The sequence below is a fragment of the Neoarius graeffei genome, chromosome 23, assembly GCF_027579695.1.
Source record: "Neoarius graeffei isolate fNeoGra1 chromosome 23, fNeoGra1.pri, whole genome shotgun sequence".
Classification (NCBI taxonomy): Eukaryota; Metazoa; Chordata; class Actinopteri; order Siluriformes; family Ariidae; genus Neoarius; species Neoarius graeffei.
The window spans coordinates 28,849,659-28,874,388 of NC_083591.1; the positions used below are offsets into that span (position 1 = coordinate 28,849,659).

Here is a 24,730-nt window from a genome sequence, read left to right on the forward strand (position 1 = left end):
TATTTTGTAGCATTTGTCTGTGGGTTTGCAAAGGGGGTCCCCGGCCAGAAGCTAATGCTGTTTGGGGGGCCTTGGCATGGAAAAGTTTGGGAACCCCTGTCCTGGTATCACTTAGGTTATAGGCATGATAAACAGTCATTCCCTCACTAGCATCTCCTTTTCTCTCCTTCTATACATGTAAGATACTTGCACTGTACTGTATATCATTAAATGATGTATGGGTGCATGTATGGGGGGGGGATTGGAGACCCTGCCATTTTAAACTAATTGATCATTTCCCCATCGATTGTAGAACAAGGAAATAAAAGTGAAAAAAAATAAAAATAAAATAACCACACAAGTCTGGAGTCAAAGACTACAATCATCATAGCAGTTTTCCTCTGTCAAGGCAATACTGGTTTGAGCTGGGTTTAAAAGTGAAGGGGGGGGCACAAAATAATATTGCAATGATAAATCGGTGGGGTGACTGAGAAAAAGCATTTTACTGGCAAATTAAGAGAGCCACATCACTCCTGATGTTAATTCTAACAAAATGTTGTTCAAGCTGCTACATACTCAGAAATAGCTATAACAACGTTTTGCTGGTAAACGCCCACATCTGATTAAGAATTGGGGCTTAAACCGATTAAAATGAATTTATGCCAGATTTATGCCTCATTTCACCACATCAGAGAAAAAACAGTCAAAAAAAACAGTCAGTCACATGATTGATGCAGCACACAAAACAGATGATGCAGGCTGCACCAGGATAATTACTGAAGATTATTATCATCAATCAAAGACATTCAGTGGAAAAAGAACTGATCTGATGCAAGTGGAGATCAGCTGTAAATTAAAAAAAAAAAATTGAGAGGGAAAAAAAAAAAAAAGACTACTCACCATCTGGATAGGTGTTTTGCAAAGGTCTCTCTCAGTGACTAGTCTTTCCTGATCAGTGACATACAGGCCTTTCTGAGCCAGGGCCTGGATGACTCCATTGTGACCCAGGAGGGGTCGAGCAGCATCACTGCGCAAAATCAGACTGCCAGCCCTACAGTACAGCTCAGCGGACAGCAGCAGAGACGCCACCGGAGGCTTCAGGTGCTCCTGCTCATATTGGTCCTTATAGAATGGCTCCTCCAGCTCCACTGGAATACAATCTAAACACACGGCGAGGGGGAAAAGAAAAGAAGAAAAAAAAAGATAAAACGTCAGAGAGAGAGAGAGAGAGAGAGACACACAGACAACCCGACAGGGAATAAAGATGGAACAGCAAGTATAACAGTTTATCAAGTTAAAAAAAAAAATTCCTGCAGTTTGAAATGGAAATGAAAAAAATATGAGCAACAGTTGGGTTTATTGGTTTTATCAGGTTCACATAATGCATTTCATGTAATATTTTCATGTGTGAGAAGCCCATTTTGTGCAATAAAGCATTACTACCCACATGCTGGGGTGTGAAATAATTTCTGTGCTTTCTTCCACTGGTTTAGTATAAAACAATGTTCAACTATCTGTAATGACATTTAGATTATTATAAACATTCATCATCACTGTATAGATATGGACAAATTTGTTGCTACCCTTACAGCTCATTGAAACAATGCCTTATTCCTTCTGAAAAGTAATGAAATTAAAACCAATTTTCTCATGTATACTTGCATGCCTTTGGTACATAAGAGTAAAGCAGCAAAAAAAAAAAAATAATTTTTTTTTTTTTTTTTTTTTTTTTTTACAAAAGTTATTTTACAATTTACAATTACCTGAGCAAATTTGTTGGTGCCCCTAGAAAAATGTTATAAATAACTGAATTATCAGCGGTGGCGGCTGATGATGACCGCTTCATTAGGACGTGCAGAAACACAGATGGGGCACGGGGCCCACACCAGAGCGACAGAGTCACCTGCAGCGGTGGCACGAATGGCCCAGCCGAGCCACCATGGAATGTGTTGCCTCGTTAGCGCTCGCATACTATTCTCCTCTCCTAACGAAGCACCTTGCACAATAAGGTAAGACAAACAATGTCGTGCCCCCATCGAGTTGTCTCTCTGGACCTCCAGACCTGATACCAAATGGTGCACAAAAGTGCCAGAGACCTGACGGGTATGGAAGTTGCCCCACAGTGACAACTGACTTGCCAAGCGATGCCATCCATCGGCTATATGAGTGGCTTAAATATTAAGTTAAGGGTATCATCATTTGTCCATGCCATTTTCATTTGGTTTGTTATGTAAAGTATTCAACTGAATCAAAAATAAAACACAAAGTCTGATTTGTGTTAAACATAGAATAAACAATGGTGGATGCCATTAACTTTGGTCAGTTTCAAGTTATTTAGGGGATAGTTGTGGGTTCTTTTTTTTTTTCCCCCATGGAAGGGTAACAACAAATTTGTCCACCTCTGTATATCCTTACATAAAGCTTATTAATTTAGCATGTTATAGTAGGCTGAATATATTAAGGACTATACACACACACACACACACACACACACACACTATAATATAATATAATATAATATAATATAATATAATATAATATAATATAATATAATATACACACACACAGAGTACGGAAAGTATTCAGACCCCTTTAAATTTTTCACTCTGTTTCATTGCAGCCATTTGCTAAAATCAAAAAAGTTCACTTTATTTCTCATTAATGTACACTCCGCACCCCATCTTGACAGAAAAAAAATGTAGAAATTTTTGCAAATTTATTAAAAAAGAAAAACTGAAATATCACATGGTCATACGGTAAGTATTCAGACCCTTTGCTCAGTATTGAGTAGAGGCACCCTTTTGAGCTAGTACAGCCATGAGTCTTCTTGGGAATGATGCAACAAGTTTTTCACACCTGGATTTGGGGATCCTCTGCCATTCTTCCTTGCAGATCCTCTCCAGTTCCGTCAGGTTGGATGGTGAATGTTGGTGGACAGCCATTTTCAGGTCTCTCCAGAGGTGCTCAATTGGGTTTAGGTCAGGGCTCTGGCTAGGCCAGTCAAGAATGGTCACAGAGTTGTTCCGAAGCCACTCCTTTGTTATTTTAGCTGTGTGCTTAGGGTCATTGTCTTGTTGGAAGGTGAACCTTCGGCCCAGTCTGAGGTCCTGAGCAGAGGTTTTCTTCCAGGATATCTCTGTACTTGGCCGCATTCATCTTTCCTTCAATTGCAACCAGTCGTCCTGTCCCTGCAGCTGAAAAACACCCCCATAGCATGATGCTGCCACCGCCATGTTTCACTGTTGGGATTGTATTGGGCAGGTGATGAGCAGTGCCTGGTTTTCTCCACACATACCGCTTAGAATTAAACGCCAAAAAGTTCAATCTTCATCTCATCAGACCAGAGAATCTTATTTCTCATAGTCTGGGAGTCCTTCATGTGTTTTTTGGCAAACTCTATGCGGGCTTTCATATGTCTTGCACTGAGGAAAGGCTTCCGTCCGGCCACTCTGCCATAAAGCCTCGACTGGTGGTGGGCTGCAGTGATAGTTGACTTTGTGGAACTTTCACCCATCTCCCTACTGCATCTCTGGAGCTCAGCCACAGTGATCTTTGGGTTCTTCTTTACCTCTCTCACCAAGGCTCTTCTCCCACGACTGCTCAGTTTGGCTGGACGGCCAGGTCTAGGAAGAGTTCTGGTTGTCCCAAACTTCCATTTAAGGATTATGGAGGCCACTGTGCTCTTAGGAACCTCGAGTGCTGCAGAAATTCTTTTATAACCTTGGCCAGATCTGTGCCTTGCCACAATTCTGTCTCTGAGCTCCTTGGGCAGTTCCTTCGACCTCATGATTCTCATTTGCTCTGACATGCACTGTGAGCTGCAAGGTCTTATATCAGGGGTGTCCAAACTGATCCATAAAGGGCCGTGTGGCTGCAGGTTTTCATTCCAGCCATGCAGCAGCACACCTGACTTGGCTCATTCAATCAACTGAACTGTCTTCACATAGTCAAATACTTGCAGCCACACCCACCCTTGATTAAAGGGTGGGTGTGTCAGTTGATTGAATAAGCCAAATCAGGGTGCTGCTGCATGGCTGGAATGAAAACCTGCAGCCACACGGCCCTTTATGGATCAGTTTGGACACCCCTGTCTTATATAGACAGGTGTGTGCCTTTCCTAATCAAGTCCAATCAGTTTAATTAAACACAGCTGGACTCCAATGAAGGCGTAGAACCATCTCAAGGAGGATCAGAACAAATGGACAGCATGTGAGTTAAATACGAGTGTCACAGCAAAGGGTCTGAATACTTATGACCATGTGATATTTCAGTTTTTCTTTTTTAATAAATTTGCAAAAATTTCTACATTTCTGTTTTTTTCTGTCAAGATGGGGTGCCAAGTGTACATTAATGAGAAATAAAATGAACTTTTTTGATTTTAGCAAATGGCTGCAATGAAACAAAGAGTGAAAAATTTAAAGGGGTCTGAATACTTTCTGTACCCACTGTGTGTGTGTGTGTGTGTGTGTGTGTGTGTGTGTGTGTGTGTGTATAAAAAGGAGAAACTGCAAAATATGGTACGAGACTTGTCTTTTTGTGACATGCAAAAAAAAAAAAGTCAGTCACTTTTCGCACGACCAGTGTCCAGTGTCCACTTTGATTAACAAGTCAGCCATACTTGATGTTGCACCGATGTGGTTTGGTATAAAATGGGATTAAGACTGCAATCTGAATGAAGGAAAATTAAAATTACTCCATAAATCAAGTTTAGAACTACAATAAACACTTCTGCATGGATTGAGAGCCCATGATACAGTGAGATACATGGGTCTGTACAGATCAAGTGATGAAAAACATGAACAATTAACTTGCTGATGTGGTTCTAAATGATGGCACACTATCCATTCATTAAATCTTTCAATTTATTACTACAAAACTTTTCAATATATATTTCATGATTTGTCATTTAATGAAGGATAGATTGAAAGTTTGAAGTATTGGGGCTGTTCTGATTGCTCTGTAAAAGCACAGTGGTGTGGCCAAACTGTGGACCTGCAAATCATAGACAAAATGGAGAACAGCATAGCTGATATGCTATGTGAAGCAGCAGACAGACATGAAAACAAAACATACAAATTAACATTACTATTAAAATCTGTCTCTCACAGTGTTCTACAGTGTTTTGGTAATTACAACAAGATTAGCTTTATTATTAACTCTGTTCCTTTTTCTGGTGGTACATGGTCATGGTGCCAACAATAACTAATATTAGCAGAGTGGGGTAGTGAGGTGTCATTTGTGAACGATTCATTCATTTTGAACTAATCTTTTTTTTATGGCTTGGGAGTAACGAGTCATCTGAGTGAGTGATTCATCTTTCCCCTGGCGCACGCATACCACTCAGGCTCAGCTTCGTTCACAAACGGGTCTTTCAGGTACGAGTCTCGCGTTCACTTGTCACGTGACTGCCATGGAGTTTTATTCCCATCTTTAAGCAAGAGCATGGTCTTTCAATTTGAGAGCAGTATTGATTCAGTTCACGTTCAGATTCTGCAGTGTCCCCCCCCCCGCCCAAACAGCCCCTGCTCACATGCACCCAAAAAAAAATAAAAACCACAAACCAAAAAAAAAAAAAACCTCCCCCCCAATAGTCCCTGCTTGTCACACTGTTTTGTGCGCTCATTAATCTTCTGTTCACAGATGTGTGCGCACACTAAGATTTTCATGAAATAACCCTATCAAAATTCACCAACCAACAGAATGCAAGGTATGACATTGCCCAGTGAAAGTCTCACTGCCTCCTTGGGTGCATATGATTTACTTATGTGCAGTTACTGTTCACCTGGAAGTCAATATGCTATGGAGCTACTACATGTCGCTCATCTCATCTCATTATCTCTAGCCGCTTTATCCTTCTACAGGGTCGCAGGCAAGCTGGAGCCTATCCCAGCTGACTATGGGCGAAAGGCGGGGTACACCCTGGACAAGTCGCCAGGTCATCACAGGGCTGACACATAGACACAGACAACCATTCACACTCACATTCACACCTACGGTCAATTTAGAGTCACCAGTTAACCTAACCTGCATGTCTTTGGACTGTGGGGGAAACCGGAGCACCCGGAGGAAACCCACGCGGACACGGGGAGAACATGCAAACTCCACACAGAAAGGCCCTCGCCGGCCCCGGGGCTCGAACCCAGGACCTTCTTGCTGTGAGGCGACAGCGCTAACCACTACACCACCGTGCCGCCACTACATGTCGCTATTATTGGAAAATAAAAAAAATATGGACACTGATATTTGCATTAATTCCAAAAGTCCAACAAGAAAACAAATGAAGTACATATACTTCACTTGGTTGGCAGGATTGGATGAACCCTTTTAAACAGTAACCCACCTGTAAGTAAAGCAAATGCACCCAACGAAGCAAATGACAAATTACATTGGTCAATATCATTCCTTGCATTCTATTGGTTGGTGAATTTTGATAGAGTCATTTCACCAAAATCTGAGAGCGCACACAAATTTGTGAGCAGAAGATTCATACTGGATGTGCACAATTTGTTTAAATGTACTCAGGGCTCGACATTAGCGGCAGTCCAATTGAACAGGACAACTAAGTGTTTGGTCCAGACAAGTCAAATCCGCATCTGCTTGTCCGACGGGACAAGTTGAATTATTTCCAACTCTCCTGGAAGTTCCAGGAGTCTCCCACATATGATAGCGGTTCCCTCAGAGAGTGCGTGAGCGCATATGCTGATTGGTCTACTTACCAAGACGGACCAATCAGTTTTCTGTGTGGGCAGGCTTTACGTCTTCTCTCTCAGAAAGAGTGAGAGGAGAGAGAGAGAGAGAGAGAGAGAGAGAGAGAGAGAGAGCATCCTGATTGATCTACTTAACAAGACAGACCAATCAGTGTTGCGTGGGTGGGCTTTACATCTTCTCTCCCAGACCGAGTGTACATCAGTTCAGTATATCCCAGAGTGTCATAGCAGAGTGCCCCCCCCCCCCCCCCCCCCCCAAAAAAAAAATAAATAATAAAATACAAAAAACACACTTCATCTCAGACTACACGCAAGTGTCCCCTTGCCTAACAGGGGTAAAATAATGAGGGTGTTGCTCACTGTATTGTTTGTAACAAATGACTTTAGCATTGCCCATGGTGGGGTAAATGATTGTAAAAGACATGCTGAGATGAGTTTAACAGTGTCATCAGTTCATGTGCAGATTTATACGAGCTGTCCAGGCTACATAAGGCCAAACTCCTTGAAGACTTGTTAAAGGAGCAATCTAATATAAAAAATATGATTAAATGATAGTAATAAGCAGTTTACATAAGTAATCCACATATTTGTCACATTTTCTACATACAGTGGATATAAAAAAAAAAAGTGTACACACCCTGTTAAAATGATAAGTTTTTCCCATGTAAAAAAATGAGACCACGATAAATAATTTCAAAACTTTTCCCACCTTTAATGTGACCTATAACCTGTACAATTCCATTGAAAAACAAACAAATCTGTTCAGGGAAAAACGTAAATAAAATTTTTTTTAAAAAAATACAATAAGCTGGTTGCATAAGTGTGCACACCCTTAAACTAATACTTTGTTGAAGCACCTTTTGATTTAATTACAGCATTCAGTCTTTTTGGGTTCACACCTGCCATCAATTAAAATGACTCTGATTAACCCCAAATAAAAGTTCAGACATTTACTCAGTTGCATCCTCCAGCAAAAGCCAGGGTTCACAGAGAGCTTACAAAGCATCAGAGGGATCTCGCTGTTGAAAGGTATGAGTCAGGAGAAGGGTACAAAATTATATTTAAAAAATTCCACGCCATTAGATATACCATGCAGCACAGTGAAGACAGTCATCAAGAAGTGGAGAAAATATGGGACAACAGTGACATTACCAAGAACTGGACATCCTTCCAAAATTGATGAAAAGACAAGACAAAAACTGGTCAGGGAGGCTGCCAAGAGGCCTACAGCAACACTGAAGGAGCTGCAGAAATTTCTGGTAAGTACTGGTTGTGTACTACATGCGACAATTTCCCGTATTCTCCATATGTCTGGACTATGGGGTAGGGTCGCAATAAAGAAGCCTTTTCCTACAAAGAAAAACATCCAGGCCCGGCTAAATTTTGCAAAAAAACTCTCCCAAAAGCATGTGGGAAAATATATGTTATGGTCTGATGAAACCAAAGTTGAACTTTTTGGCCACAATTCCAAAGGTACGTTTGGCACAAAAACACCACTGCACATCACCAAAAGAACATTATACCCATGGTGAAGCATGCTGGTGGCAGCATAGTGTTTTGGGGTTGTTTTTCCTCAGCTGGAACAGGGGCTTTAGTCAAGGTTGAAGAAATAATGAATAGTTCTAAATACCAGACAATTTTGGCCCGAAACCTTCAGGTGTCTGCTAGAAAGCTGAAGATGAATTTCATCTTTCAGCATGACAATGACCCCAAAGCATACGTCAAAATCAACACCAGCAGATGTATGTGTAAAGAAGAAAATTAAAAGTTTTGGAACGGCCCAGTCAGAGCCCAGATGTAAATCCAATTGAAAATCTGCAGGATGACCTGAAGAGGGCTGTGCACAAGAGATGCCCTTGCAATCTGACAGATTTGGAACGCTTTTGCAAGGAAGAGTGTGCAAATATTGCCAAGTCTAGATGTGGCAGGCTGATAGACTCCTACCCAAAAAGACTGAATGCTGTAATTAAATCAAAAGGTGCTTCAACAAAGTATTAGTTTAATGGTGTGCACACTTATGCAACCAGCTTATTGTACATTATGTCCCCCCCCCAAAAAAAAGTGATTTGTTTTTCAATTGAACTGTACAGGTTATACAGTAGGGTACATTAAAAGGAGGGAAAAGTTTTGAAACTATTTATCGTGGGGATTTTTTTTTACATCAGAAAAACTATCATTTTAACAGGGTGGACACACTTTATATCCACTATATTGGTCAATCTAATTTGGTTTACAGACGAGAGAAAATTACTCAAAAGTATTACATATAAACGCTCCAGATAATATAGTAATGGTACCTTGTATTTTTACTGTATATCTTTTAGAGATTGTTGAAAATCACCATTTTTATAGTAATTATTCCAGAGTTACATCAATAAAGTTCCAACAAAACTTGCTCAATCCCCTCAGTGATCCAGCTGTATTACTGTTTATGAAACTCCAAGGAAGCAGAGTACAGCAGGTGCGTGTGTACAATTAACCACATCATAATGTCCAATTATAAAATTAAAAGACTCTGAATCCACCGGAATTGGAGAAATGGTGATCAAATACCTCAATAAAATACATCTCTGTGGTGAATCTTAATTTCATTTGGACTTATTGTATTTTGCATGGTACCCATTAACACATTATTGTAAGATATTTCGCAGGAATGTTATGACAGTGCCGAACTCACGGTTCTTTTTCGTTCGCAACGTGATTGTCACCCTTATCATGTCCCACTGGTTTTCTTTCAGTTTCATTTCTTTAAATTAATTTACAGTGGTGCTTGAAAGTTTGTGAACCCTTTAGAATTTTCTATATATCAGATTTTCACACAAGTCCTAAAAGTAGATAAAGAGAACCCAGTTAAACAAATGAGACAAAAATATTATACTTGGTCATTTATTTATTGAGGAAAATTATCCAAATGTTACACATCTGCGAGTGGCAAGAGTATATGAACCTCTAGGATTAGCAGTTAATTTGAAGGTGAAATTAGAGTCAGGTGTTTTCAATCAATGGGATGACAATCAGGTGAGAGTGGGCACCCTGTTTTATTTAAAGAACAGGGATCTATCAAAGTCTGATCTTCACAACACATGTTTGTGGAAGTGTATCATGGCACGAACAAAGGAGATTTCTGAGGGCCTCAGAAAAAGTGTTGATGCTCGTTGGGCTGGAAAAGGTCACAAAACCATCTCTAAAGAGTTTGGACTTCACCAATCCACAGTCAGACAGATTGTGTACAAATAGAGGAAATTCAAGACCACTGTTACCCTCCCCAGGAGTGGTCGACCAAAGATCACTCCAAGAGCAAGGCATATAATAGTCAGCGAGGTCACAAAGGACCCCGGGGAACTTCTAAGCAACTGAAGGCCTCTCTCACACCGGCTAATGTTGATGTTCATGAGTCCACCATCAGGAGAACACTGAACAACAAATGGTGTGCATGGCAGGGTTGCAAGGAGAAAGCCACTACTCTCCAAAAAAAAAAAAAAAAACAACATTGCTGCTCGTCTGCAGTTTGCTAAAGATCATGTGGACAAGCCAGAAGGCTATTGTAAAAATGTTTTGTGGATAGATGAAACCAAAATGGAACTTCTTGGTTTAAATGAGAAGCATTATGTTTGGAGAAAGGAAAACACTGCATTCCAGCATAAGAACCTTATCCCATCTGTGAAACATGGTGGTGGTAGTATCATGGTTTAGGCCCATTTTGCTGCATCTGGGCCAGGACAGCTTGCCATCATTGATGGAACAATGAATTCTGAATTATACAGTACCAGCAAATTCTAAAGGAGAATGTCAGGACATCTGTCCATGAACTGAATCTCAAGAGAAGGTGGGTCATGCAGCAAGACAACGACCCTAAGCACACAAGTCGTTCTATCAAAGAATGGTTAAAGAAAAAGAATGTTTTGGAATGGCCAAGTCAAAGTCCTGACCTTAATCCAATCAAAATGTTGTGGAAGGACCTGAAGCGAGCAGTTTATATAAGGAAACCCACCAACATCCCAGAGTTGAAGCTGTTCTGTACAGAGGAATGGGCTAAAATTCCTCCAAGCCGGTGTGCAGGACTGATCAACAGTTACCAGAAATGTTTAGCTGCAGTTATTGCTGCACAAGGGGGTCACACCAGATACTGAAAGCAAAGGTTCACATACTTTTGCCACTCACAGATATGTAAATGTTGGAACATGTTCCTCAATAAATAAATGACCAAGTATAATATTTTTGTCTCATTTGTTTAACTGGGTTCTCTTTATCTACTTTTAGGACTTGTGTGATAATCTGATGTTGTTTTAGGTCATATTTATGCAGAAATATAGAAAATTCTAAAGGGTTCACAAACTTTCAAGCACCACTGTATACTTCAGGTTTTACTGGATTAATCAAGATTTAACTTTATTTCCTCCAGAAGCTTTGAATTTGGGTGAGCCTGATTCTTAAAACTACAGATCAGGTAATGGGTTATAACATGCACCATAATGGGGCTTTGGATAGTTTGTTTATTGTTACAGTTAGAGTTTATGAAAAATTATGGTCATTAAAGCATAATATAACTATACCTGATTTTTGATAAAACTTGTTAACCACTGTCAATAAGTGCAGGTTGATTGGAGACAGATGTAATGTGCAGGAAGAGTGTATTATAAAAGGACACAAACAGGCATATAGTCCAAAACGGCAGGCTGAATCAATTACAATAAACAGGCAAAAGGTTTGAGTGAGGCACAAACGGACTAAACTGGGCAGGACAAGATCGGAAAACAAAACAGAAATGAGCGCCGATAACCAGGAAGACACGGCAATAACAACGGCTCGGTAACGATGATGAACACAATATTTCGCACCATGTAGGTGTGTGCAGCATCCTTTTATGCATGTGCTGATTGTGCTTGATCCAGGGCAGGTGTTTGTTGTTGCGCGAGTACGACAACCACTTTCACTGAACTAGTAAATACATCGTAATAAAAAGGTTATGGTCAGGACAAGTGAAAAATCTTGCTCCTTGTTCGACTGGACAAGTGGATTAAAAAAAAAAGTTAATGTCAAGCCCTGATACTGTGTTGAACAGAAGCATGAATTAAACCAAATGAGTATGTAGCTTTAAACGAAGCTAGTCCTCCTAGATACAGTTATATATTCCAGCCTCATCTAACTGGCAGATGAGGAGCCATCGCGGTTATTTATAATCTAGTCATCACACAAAAACCTGGTCAGAAATTAAATGCGTCTGAAGTTCATTATACTAACAATATGTAGCCACAAAAAAGTCTTCCCAGTCAATTCCACTAATTATTATTCAATATTCTTATTTAATACTGAAGCAAAATTAACTAGGAAAAAAAGACCAGCACAGAAACATGCACACCTTCAATGCAACAACTTTTTTTCATTGGCAAAATTGAAAATAGACAAAACTTCCAACTATTAATTTTAGACCAGACAATTTGATAAGTGACCCTTTTAGATGACAACATAACCATCAGATCAGTGATTAGAATGCTTTACTCTCCTTAGAAAAATCTAACTTCACTAATTTCCTTATCAAAATCTTCAACTTGTATACTAGATCCCTTACCTACACAACTCTTCAAACAGATAATACTTAAAGCAATCAAATCTCTTCTAAAAAATAATAAATTCTTCCCTTTCAGCGGTCTCAAAAGTAGCCGGTCACCGGCGGCAAATCGCCGTCTGTGGCTTGTTATGCCGCCAGCTATTGTCAGTCGAGTCACAAAATTTAATATTAAATATTTCTGACGGCAAAAAAAGTTAACGTAAATTACATCCACTATGTCATGTATGTCCATTGCCGCGTCAACTTTGTTTACATCCTCGACACGAGTGCAGCCATTACTGCCCCTTGTGCCATATGTAAGCCATACTCTGATTGGCTTAGAGTGTTCCATGGACTGTGAATGGTTCATACCATCATGTGACTCACAAATGGGGATGAAGAGAGTTGCAAGCGGCTCCATGCTGGATGCGTGGCTAAAAAGGTCTAGAGCAGTGGTCACCAACCTTTTTATGCCCGAGATCCCTAACCTCTGCCTAGATGGCAAGCAAGATCTACCCCTTGAAGCGCTGACAGAAAAAGAAATCCAGACTAGACTGTTTCAAGTTGAGGCTTTTTATTTAGCCTAATTTTAACTGAATAAGATTTAAGACCCTGGTCCAACTTTTTAATTTCTTGTGAGAGCTGACTAAATGACTTAATTTCAGTACAACATACAATGGAAATTAACTATACACAAAAAATATATAGGCCTACATCTGTAGTGACCAGAATGAATGAACCACCAATGACTCAGATTGTTATTAATATCAACTAATAATATTGTAATGAGAAAGCTGAACTGTTAACATCAGTTGCACTGTCTTGTTTGTATTGTAACACTAAATTAATTAATTTCACAGCAACATAAAATGGAAATTTTCAACTGAAATTACAACACACCAGTGATGATATATCACAAATTGTAACTTAAGTGACAAAATGACAACTTCAATTCAACATGAACTGATTTTCTTTAACCATACCTACACAATAAAGACAAATATGAACTTGCAGTGGGCGGCACGGTGGTGTAGTGGTTAGCGCTGTCGCCTCACAGCAAGAAGGTCCGGGTTCGAGCCCCGGGGCCGGCGAGGGCCTTTCTGTGCGGAGTTTGCATGTTCTCCCCGTGTCCGCGTGGGTTTCCTCCGGGTGCTCCGGTTTCCCCCACAGTCCAAAGACATGCAGGTTAGGTTAACTGGTGACTCTAAATTGACCGTAGGTGTGAATGTGAGTGTGAATGGTTGTCTGTGTCTATGTGTCAGCCCTGTGATGACCTGGCGACTTGTCCAGGGTGTACCCTGCCTTTCGCCCGTAGTCAGCTGGGATAGGCTCCAGCTTGCCTGCGACCCTGTAGAAGGATAAAGCGGCTAGAGATAATGTGATGTGTGATGAACTTGCAGTGATGCTACTACCAATGACTGCTGTCATGCTATGAGGTTACAGTTCATCACGCAACTCAAGTCAATGTGATGGCTGTGACTGAACATGGTCAGTGAGTGCCTTATAGTTAAGTTCATATCACGTATCATATTACGGCAGGAACAAGCAGTAGTAACATCCATGACCTTACGCTTAAAGCTCGACAAAGGAAAAACTTGACAGCAATTTGTTAGCATTTGTTAGCGGCTACAGTCGGTACTCGGCACGTTAAAAGTGGGTCAGCGTTGTAACAACATAACATTACTGTACAAGCAATGCTTATTTAACAGTAACAAACTTGAGCCCTACATGTTGAAATTCCTCTCTTATTCGTTCGTTAATTTATCACACAGTCTTACCTCAGTCAACTTCTTCCCTCCTTCTGTGAAAATTCAACGTCTCAGACGCGGACACGAGTGGGCGGGGGATGCGTTTGATTAAGTCTCCTGATTGGCTGGTGATAGATTGGTGTCATTATAGCGCGTCGGAGCGGTTCATGCCAGGCTCGAGTCCAACCCACCACTCCGCGGAAACACTTCAAGAGCTACAGTAACACTGACAGCCAGGTTATATCCTCACGGTTTTATAGGCAATATCATGCTTCCTTTTGTAAAGGGGCGGCAGAAATTAAACGGGGGCGGGAATCACAGAAAGGGGGCGGCCCGCACCTCTAAAACCCCTCGTGGAGAACCCTGAACTGTATTGCGAGGCTATCACCATAGTGACGACGCTCAGAGACGTAAGCAGCAGGAGTTTAAAAAAAAAAAAGAACCCTGCGACACAGAGGGGGAAAGCTGTAGTGGGCCTATCGGAAGACATGTAATATGAATGCCAATCAGATATACTGCAGTGTATTTCTGTATAAGCTTACAATTTCTTTCCTCATCCCCCAAGATCGACTGGGAAAGCCTCCGAGATCGACCAGTCGATCGCGATCGACGGGTTGGTGACCTCTGGTCTAGAGGGAAAGGTAAGTACGCTTTGAACGCAAATTTATTCTGTCATTGTGTTGATATAGAAAAATAAAATACGTCTTAGCCCACCGTTTCTCAGCCTTGCTTAAGACATTATAATCGCAGATCGTAAAGTTGACTCTGCGTTTGACAGCTGCTCGAAAAAGCAAACTGCGTGCGTAACAACGCTAATCAAGCTTAAGCTAGACGACCTGCCTCAAATACCCGTCCCGGGTAAATGTTATCCCAATTTTAGATGACCTGTTCCAAACCATCCCGCCCCATGAAAAATTCATACTTGCATCTCTCATACATACATACATATATATATATATAATATATATATATATATTACACACACACTCATAATATTTGTTGTGTCTAACCCGCACTAAATAACTAGATTTATATAAATGTCTATTCGGTAGGCCCCTACATGTATATGTAAATTCAAGAAATATTTTTATATCATATAATCTTACTTTCTTTGATTTATTTTGGTATGTACACACACACACACACACACACACACACACACACACACACATATATCTATCTATACTTTTTATAATTTTTATATAATTTACTATGTTTTAACTTTACATTTTGTCATCATTTGTTCTTTATTTTGAAGGCAGTGACTCTTCATTTTGTTAAATAACAAACATGATTAGGTTGATGAGATTTGGATAAAAGTTATTTTCAATAGAAATGCTGAGACTGTCAATGAGTGCTGCTAGCTGCTGTTTTTTAATAACGATGAAGTCAGCTGATGAAGTACATGTAGCTGCATTTTATGTAACAGTTTATTGACTGCCAAAAAAAAACATTTTGATTATAATTGAAGTTGTTTTGTTCTTCATCTGTATTCAAGATTTCACCATATTCTTCAATAGTATTAGAGAATCTGGAGAAACTTGTCACCTTAGCTTAGTCAAAGTGCACATCAGACTTAAAATTATTATATCATCCATATGTGGGTTTCAATCGGACTACTTTTTATGTGTTTGTTTGCAAATATTTCTGAAATTTGATAAAATGACTGAGGTATGGTTTCATATTTCAAGTTTCCAAATGGTATTGATTACCCTTTATTTTCACTGTTAAAAAGTTACCAGAGGCCACCATTTCTCAGTGCATTTCATAAAATTTTCCATGCCCAAAGAGGGGCGCACCCCCCTTTGAACCCCCCCCCCCGCACGCTTTGGGTGCATTATGTCTGCCGCTGGCAGACATTTTACCATTTTGCACCCTGCTGTAAATTATTTGTACCCTGCTATTCTCCAAAACTTTGAAGCCCCTGCCCTTTGCACTGGCTGTGTACTAAAATGTTTTAAACTAGCAGTTAATCAGCCCCCTGATTTATTTAAACAAAAAAAAAAAAAACCTGGACCTCTAACCCTGTCAGTTGTCCAACTATAGGCCAATGTCAAACCTCCCCTTTATTTCCAAAATCCTAGAAAAAAGCTGTAGCACAGCAGTTATGCTCATACCTACATAGGAATAACATCCATGAAATGTATCAGTCAGAATTTAGACCTCATCATAGCACAGAGACAGCACTGGTTAAAGTAGTAAATGATATCGTACTGGCCTCTGATAAGGGCCGAATCTCTTCGCTTGTGTTGCTTGACCTTAATGCAGCTTTTGGCACCAATGATCAGAAAATATTAAGGGAATAGCCCTCTCCTGGCTCAGGTCTTATTTAACTGATCATTATCAGTTTGTTGATGTAAATGCTGACTTTTCTATGTATACTAAAAAGGTAAAGCTTGGTATTCTACAAGGCTCCATTTTCACCCCAATGTTTTTTTCTTTATATATGCTACCTCTGGGTGATATTATTCATAAGCATGGTATTAGCTTTCACCGTTATGCTGATGACACACAGTTGTACGTTTCAGCAAAGCCAGATGAGACACACCAGCTTAATAATACAGAGGAATAAGTATTACAAAGGAATGTAAAAGACATTAGCCACTGGTTGCTTATTAAGTTCCTTCTACTTAATCCTGACAAACACAGAAGTACTTCTACTACTAGGACCATATGCAGCAAGAAGCAAGTTTTCTGATTACACAGTCACTCTGGATGGCCTTTCTGTTTCTTCATGGACAGAAGTAAAAGACCTTGGGGTGATTATTGATGCTAGTCTTTCATTTTAAACTCATGTTGATAACCTTCCTTCATCTCAGAAATAGAGGTGTAATGATTAATCAACTTCATCGACTAAAACTGATGACCGAATTGGTAGCCAACTAATTTAATAGGTCAATTAGTTGGTGACATCACATGCGTTTTTCACACTAACTAGGAATGTTCTGACAATACCACTTATGGGAGAGAAGCCAACAAAAGCACAATGGCAGCTTCAAAAATGAAAACCTCCAAAGTGTGGGACCATTTCACACTGAACTCTGGGGGGAAAAAAAAATATATATATATATATAGGTTGTGAATTGCACAATTTGTAAAGCTAAACTTAGCTGGCATGGAAGCACATCTTGTAGGTTAGAGCAGGGTTTCTCAAACTTCTTTGCTCTGGGGCCCAGTAATGTTAGGCCTTGGTGCTGCAAGGCCCTGCATAGGCCTACACCTCTATGCGCCCCCCCACCCACACACGTGTGCGCCTCCATAGATAGACAGATACATACGTTTTTTTTTTTGTTAGCAGTACTTGTTACAAGTAGCAGACTTTTATACCAGCATGACAATATTTTGGCTAAATAAAACCTAACAGGAGTGCACTGGCAGAATTGTAGAAAATTGCCAAATGACCAGTAACTGTCCAAAGATATGCCATCATTATTATCATCATCATCATCATCATCATCCATCATCAGTAGTAGGCCTATTATTACTACTACTACTACTACTACTAAGGCCTAAACTATTATTAAACAAGGGAAACTAACAGAAGTGCTTTGGCTTTGAGATTATTGCCAAATTACATAAATATACTGACATGTAGGCCCAATAATTTGACTATTATTAATAACCTATTATTACCATTTGCATAAGAACCATTAAACCAAGATTTTTTTTTTTTTACTTTTGTGTTTTAGATTTTGTATTTTTTTTTTAAACTACACCTTTGAACTTGAAGCACTGCCAAACAGTGCCTCAATAACATACACACACTTATAAAAAGGTCTACCAGAAACATGGGACCTCAAACCGAGAAACCTAAAGACCCACTGTAGCCCTAATACTGACTGATTACACAGTCCCAGTATGAAAAAGGGAGAACTGAACATAGGCTACGTGCTGACTTTTAACCTCAAATGACAGGCCCAGTCACCCACAGAGATTTGTTAAAAGAAAAGTCCGCATTCTAATGCGAAGGATGTGCCTGCTTTCTCGCCACTAACAGGTCGAAACGAGGAAGACAGGATGACAAGGGCACTCGGAGTGTGTTTTCTGAGTTGAGCCTGTTTCAGTATTTTGTCTTTGTGGCTATCAAATGTGAAAATGCAGTCTCACAGAGGTATGTTGAATGGAAAGGCATCAGTGTTTTCACTGCCATCTCACTCAGCTGGGGATATTCATTGCAGCATGACAGCCAGAATTCAGACAGAGAAAGTCGACCAAATCTCAACTGCAGACCAGCATCGCACGAAAGCTCCAGAAGTTTATCCTGCACCACAGGTGGCAGAGCGTTCGTTTCTGGGTTGGTGAACAGATCTCTTACCCATTGCTTTTCCGTGAGATGGGATTTTGAGGGGAAGTATGAATCAAAAATGACGCAGTGTTTCAGTAAGGTGTTGCGCGATCACTGCCGGCACCTGCCCCAAATCCACACCTTCATCAGCCAGAGATGACAGACAGCCGAACATGTCAAACACACTTCTATTAACTCTGTTGGTCCAGACTGAGAGCTTCTTTTTGAAAGTCATGATTTTATCATTGGCTTGAAAAATGTCACATGCTTGGCCTTGGATCAACAGGTTTAGCATATTGAAATGGCCCAGGATGTCAGAAAGATAAGCTACCTTTATAAGCCAAGACTGATCTCGCAGGTGATCGGCAAGATTGGACTGTTTGTCAAGAATGTCTCAATCTCATGCCTCAACTCCTACACTCTGTTCGCCACTTTACCCCATGACAGTCAACGAACCTCAGAGTGCAAGAGCAGATGAATATGATCTGCACCCATCATCACACAGAGCTGTAAATAGATGGGAATTTGTCGGATTGGCCTTAATGAAGTTCACTATTTTGACCACTTGATTTAAAACTTCATGAAGCTCTGTGGACAGGTGTTTAGAGGCAAGTACCTCTCGATGAATAACAGTGCGTTGCCTGCACTGATGGTGAAACGGCTTTTACCTGAGCAACAACTCCGTTGTGCCTGCCGGTCATAGCCGCTGCCCCATCTGTGCAGACACCAACGCAACGCCCCTATATCATCCCATGCCCAGAGATCTACCTATCAAGCATACGGAATATTTCTCCAGCAGTTGTGGTCCCTGGAAGCACCTTACAGAACAAAAAATCCTCATGAAACCAGCCCTCATGAGCATATCTGATGTAGACCAGAAGCATAGCCAAGTTAGAGAGATCCGTGGTCTCATCCAATTGAATGGCAAACCAGTCAGATGACTTTGCCCTTTCTAAAATTTGCATTTCAATGTCTGCCGCCATATCGTCAATTCGACAACAGACCGTGTCATTTGACAGAGGAATCTCTTTTACTTTGGCTGCAGCAGCCAGACCCAACACCTCACTACAAGCAGTAACAATCAAAGGCATAATTAGCTTCTCCCCAATTGTGAAGGGTGCCTGACATTTGGAAACGTGGTGTGAAATCATGTATGATGCCTTTGTTAGCTTTTCATTCTCGGTCAAATTACTTTTCAACACTTTAGTTTGGGTGGCCAATTCATCACGTTTTCTTCTGAAAAAATCTTCTGATTTATCCTTGAGATGCGAATGTTTAATTTCCAAATGCCAGCCTAATTTGGATGGCTTCATAGCTTCGTTGCTTAGCATGGTTTGACAGATAACACAGATTGGTTTTGGAGGACAACTATCACTTGAAATAAAGCTGAATTGTATGTATGAAGGGTCGTAATTGCGAGTGAATGGACAATATTTTTTTTGCCTCTGGCTCATGTTGTGTATCTGCACTGTCAGATGGGCGCTTTCCAAAGAAAGAGCAGGGCTCGAAATTCATACATTTTTTCCACCAGCCAGCTGGACTAGTTACCTTCCAAAGTAACTCGCCAAACAGAAAATCAACTAGCCAAAATTTGTTCATGTATGAATTTTACTTCTGTCAAAAATAACACAAAAGAGAGAGTAGTTACCATTGTTCATGACTAATGTGCATTTATTTCAAGACCCAAGTATTTTGATACCGTTATTAAATACATAAATGAGAACACAGAGCACCATAATATAATATTAACAAATAATAATATATTGGAAAACTTGGCAACTTGGTGTACGAGTATTGAAAACAAATATACTTACTATCATGACTATAGCACCCAAAATATGTCCAACATGCTTTCTGTATTTAACCATTTATGAGAGAGAAAGCATTAGGAGCTTCATATTGACTAGGAATCAACTTGAAAAAAATTAATTATTTCATAAAAATCGTATCGCAGCCAAGGCCTACCCTGCTCCCACATTTGCTTACAAGTCCTTTGTCGTTTCTCCTTCTCGTACGCTTTATCGGCGGCCTTTTTCTCCTCTTCAGACCGAGGTCGCTTTGTCCCCGTCTCTGGCGGTTTCTGTACACCTTTCAGAAAATTCCACATCGCAATGTAGCTTTGGCAGATGTAGATGTAAACAACAAAAACACGTGTTTAAATGGGTGATAATGTGGCCACATCTATTGAATTTGATAACGTGATTACCGCGATATTCAACGAGATGCGTTATATGCATGTGCAGTCGTGAAAAAACCGACAGCCTGACTCGTACACGATATGATTCGGAATTCTTCGGTATTCTCCGTCCTGCCGATAAACACATCGATTAACACAGACACGGCACGCGCTTAATATATGGCGGCTTTAGTTGACGGTGTGTCTGAATTAGGGCTGTGCGATATGGGAAAAAATGAATATCCTGATACATTTTCTCCATTTCACGATATACGATATATTGAAATCTCCTCTAAAAGGACCCCATGAAATCTAACTTTTACTCTTTACTGTTTTCACTACAATCCCTGCAGATTAAACAACATTCTTGGTTAACTTTACAGGTGGTTTTCAACAACACATTTTAAATTTTCATGTTCATGATTAATCACAATTGAGTTGAAATAAGACTATTTTTATTCAACAAAGATGTAGCACAAACTGAAAACACAAACAAACAATCTTGAAAATTGCAACATATGGGGTGGCTTTGGAGAACGAGGCCGCTATGGTCATTTGTTTAGCTCGTGGGCAAGTAGTTCAGAGTTTAAGAGACTCTTCATACTGTACCGGGTGAGTTTTCAGGTGACGGAACATATTTGTAGTGCCGCTGCCTTTCGTGATGACAGTTTTTTTTTTTGCACACTTTACAAATTGGCATTTGCTGTTCCTCGTCCTCCTCGCGATATCCAAAAAAATGCCAGATGACTGACCCCTTACTAGTTCTTTTAGGAACCAATTTGTCTACTTCCATTTTTAATTTGTCGCTGAAATTGACAGAGCTTACACGGTAGCCTATGCAACACCAGCGATTGCACGAACGGAGTCAGCGCTGTAAACCGAAACTATGAAATCTTCCCACAAGTTCCTTTCAGCACCTAGATGTCGCCTGGGATTGGTTGGCGAGTGTGTGACGTTTTTTTTTTTTTTACCCTTAGGCAGCCTCTCACGTTACTGCCTGAGGGACAGGGAGAAAACCACCGGAAAATGTTTTAAACAAACGCAACAAACACGAAACAAACGCAAGTCGGCAGATGACCATAAAATACTCGATAGTTACGATATAATAATTTTATGTATCTCATACGGGCTGGCTAGTGACAGGAATTACCCGCCAAATGACAAATTAAGTCGCCTCGGGCGACCGGACCACCGCGAATTTCGAGCCCTGAAGAGTCAAGAGTAGCTTGCTTTGAACATGCTATGATATTGCTCTCATAAAGCGTGTGCACGAATGACTGGACTTGGGACAGAATGAATGAATAAGTGCAAGTGTGCAACCTCGCACGGGCAGGAACGCTTAACATTCTAGAATGGGGGGGCGGGACTTGTGCTACGTGGCACACAGTGACAAAAGCACAGAGCAGAGCCAGCCAAATCGCTCTTCTACATAATCTGATTGATAGTGACCAGTAGTTTGAAATTATAATACTGACTACTAGTGCAGAGGCAGGCTTGCGGACCGACGGTAATCTTCTCACGGACCGGTACCGGTCCACGGCCCATAGATTGAGAAACACCGGGTTAGAGCACATGAAGAGGAAGCAGGCCGGCTCACTGGATGAAGATTCATCTCAGCTGGCTAGTTAGCTAATGTTAAAAGCTGTCTTACTTCATTTTATGAGCTGTAACATTGATTTGAAATGCATATCCCTCTTGAATTGTTAATTGAGTTGGAACATAGAAACAAGTCACAACCTATTATTCACAACAAATCTGTTCACAGTCCAAATAACATACAATTTTAAAATGTTGCATCGTTGTCAACGTCATGGTGATGTTTATGGCTAGAGATAGTGTTGCTACTGACTGCACAAGTTTGCAGATGTCCAGAGAATTTGATATTTTTTTAGCTAAATTGCAAAGAAAATTCTACACCTCCTGTTTATGCGTGGCCAAAGCAAACAATTCATGGGCTTGTTTGAGCTGGTCAGAAGTCGACTTTTGGGGAAATAAGTGACAGCCTGAATAACTAACATCTCCATGGTTGTGGTGTAGCTCCGGACCCAGTTTTGGGCCTCCAGGCCTTGGTTCGCCATGGATGATGCCTGTGCTCCTAGCTATGGACTGCAGTGGGCTCATTGCTCATTTTAATATCGTGGTTGTCCAGCGCTCTGTGCAGCAGTCCTTTAGTTCTTGGCATGATGTTCTGAGCAATGTTGCTGGGTGGCGTCGTGGCAACTGTGTAGGCAGTTCAGGACATACCAGCGTTCTGCGTGGCAGTACGTCTGTGCTCGCTTTGTGGATCCAAGGCATGACGTTCCAAGTGATGTTGCCCAGCGGCTGTGCTGGCAGTGTGGGACTTGTTTTCATGCACCTTTTGGTGGGACTGTGGCTGCTACACCATTGGAAGGACATCCTGACCTCTATTTGGTGGACTTTTTTTTTCCCCCCCTTTCCTCCTGTAAAAAGTGACCTTGGGTTTTGAGAAAGGCACTATATAAATTGAAATTATTTAGCATGAAACTGGACAAATAGAGGGGAAACATTTATTTAGAGCATATTTCAATGTGCATTTCGATATCTACACAGGATTCTCGAATCAAAACAATATGGCTTAAATGTAGACTTCTTAAATGGAGTGTGACAGACAGAGCCACGCCATGCAGGAGTGCGCATTAAGCCATTTACCTGCAAAAACAACGACGAGCTGAACTCCCGCTATTGTTTCTGTACCGTTTTACTATTCACTGCGTCATTTTTCACTATAGATTAACTCCATTTTAGCAAACCAAGCTGTTTTAGAAGTGCAGGGAAAGACCTAACAGCATTTTTAAACATGCTTGTGTACAAACTGAAATAGTCCATCCTTATGCTTTGTAAGTAAGTAAATAAATTTTATTTATATAGCACTTTTCACAGATAAAACACAATAAAAACAGTGATACACAGATAAAACACAATAAAATAAAATTAAATAAAACAATATACTGTGAAACACCAATTTAATTAATTAAAAGCTTTTCTGTATAAAAATGTCTTCAGCTGCTTTTAAAAAAAAAAAAAAAAAAAAAAAGTCAATGGAGTCAGTACAGCATAAGGAGAGCGGGAGAGAGTTCCACAGTCTTGGTGCCACTGCCTGAAATGCCCGATCCCCACGAGTTTTGAACCGAGTATGTGGGGCAACCAACAACATCTGACCTGTTGACCTCAGAGCACGAGAAGAAGAATGGGGTTTCAGCAGGTCAGCAATATATTGTGGAGCTTGACCATGTAAGGCCCTAAGACTACGTTCAGACTGCACCCTGAAACGACCCATATCCGATTTTTTTGCCCATATGCGACCTGTATCCGATTTGTTATTGACAATCTGAACGACACAGATCCGATTTTTTCACATGCGACCCAGGCCGCTTGGATATGTGGTCCTAAATCCGATGCATATCCGATATTTTCACATGCGACTGCAGTCTGACCGGACAGGTCGCATTTATGCGACCTACACGTCATCAACAAGAGACAAACGTCACTATTCTGCGTTGGCTAATCCCGCCTCTTTGGTGGAAAACAACATTTGTACAGTTTTCAAAATTTAAATAGACTTTTATAGAATTGATCAAGCTAATGGTGGATTTGGTAGGGACCTGGATGTTGATCTGTTAGCCTGATTAAATAAAACAGTTTCTATAACTGATTTATAACTTAAACCATCCTGTATTACAAGATAAGATTGTTCTGGAAATTTCCAGTAATTTGACACCTACGGTCTCATTAGTCTGCTGTTAATCAGATTATTGTGCGAGTTCCGCCGCCGCCACAAAAACCACATCGCCAGGTCTCGCCTCGTCTCCATAGCAAACTGCACTGGTGTTTCTGCACCTTGAGCCAGTGCTGAGAGAAGTTGCAGAATTCAGCTGGCTATAAACAATCTAAATAAATATAAAAATGTAGAAAAAGTTTATTAATATGACGAAATAAATATGTGCAAATTATTAAGCCTGAATTAAGAGTTTGGTAATACAGCGGTCGTATCCCAAATGACTGCCTACTGAAGCTCGAGTGCACTATATAGAGTTTAAAAATCCATTACTTCCTAGTAACATGTAGTGCACTTATATAGAAATTAGAGAGGCATTTAGGAGTCAAACCTCGTTACCAGGCTACACGTTTTCATTTCAGTTCAGAAACAAAAACACACACGAGACCTCACACTTTAACACTAACCAGATAATTAAACAAACCAAAAAAAAAAAAAATCATTAAACATGAAGAGTGCGCTTTTTTTTTTTTGTTTACGTATTACGTAGA

The 24,730-nt window shown here is 40.4% G+C and overlaps 1 protein-coding gene across 5 annotated transcripts in view; it reads right to left on the reverse strand.

The window, feature by feature from the left end:
- camsap2b (calmodulin regulated spectrin-associated protein family, member 2b) overlaps nucleotides 1-24,730 on the reverse strand; it is a 138,802-nt gene that overhangs the window by 89,922 nt on the left and 24,150 nt on the right. For all 5 annotated transcript variants that reach the window (XM_060906029.1, XM_060906026.1, XM_060906027.1 and 2 more), the window contains exon 2: nucleotides 880-1,139. In XM_060906029.1, the coding sequence (XP_060762012.1) occupies nucleotides 880-1,139 (260 nt within the window). The remainder of the gene's footprint in view (nucleotides 1-879; nucleotides 1,140-24,730) is intronic.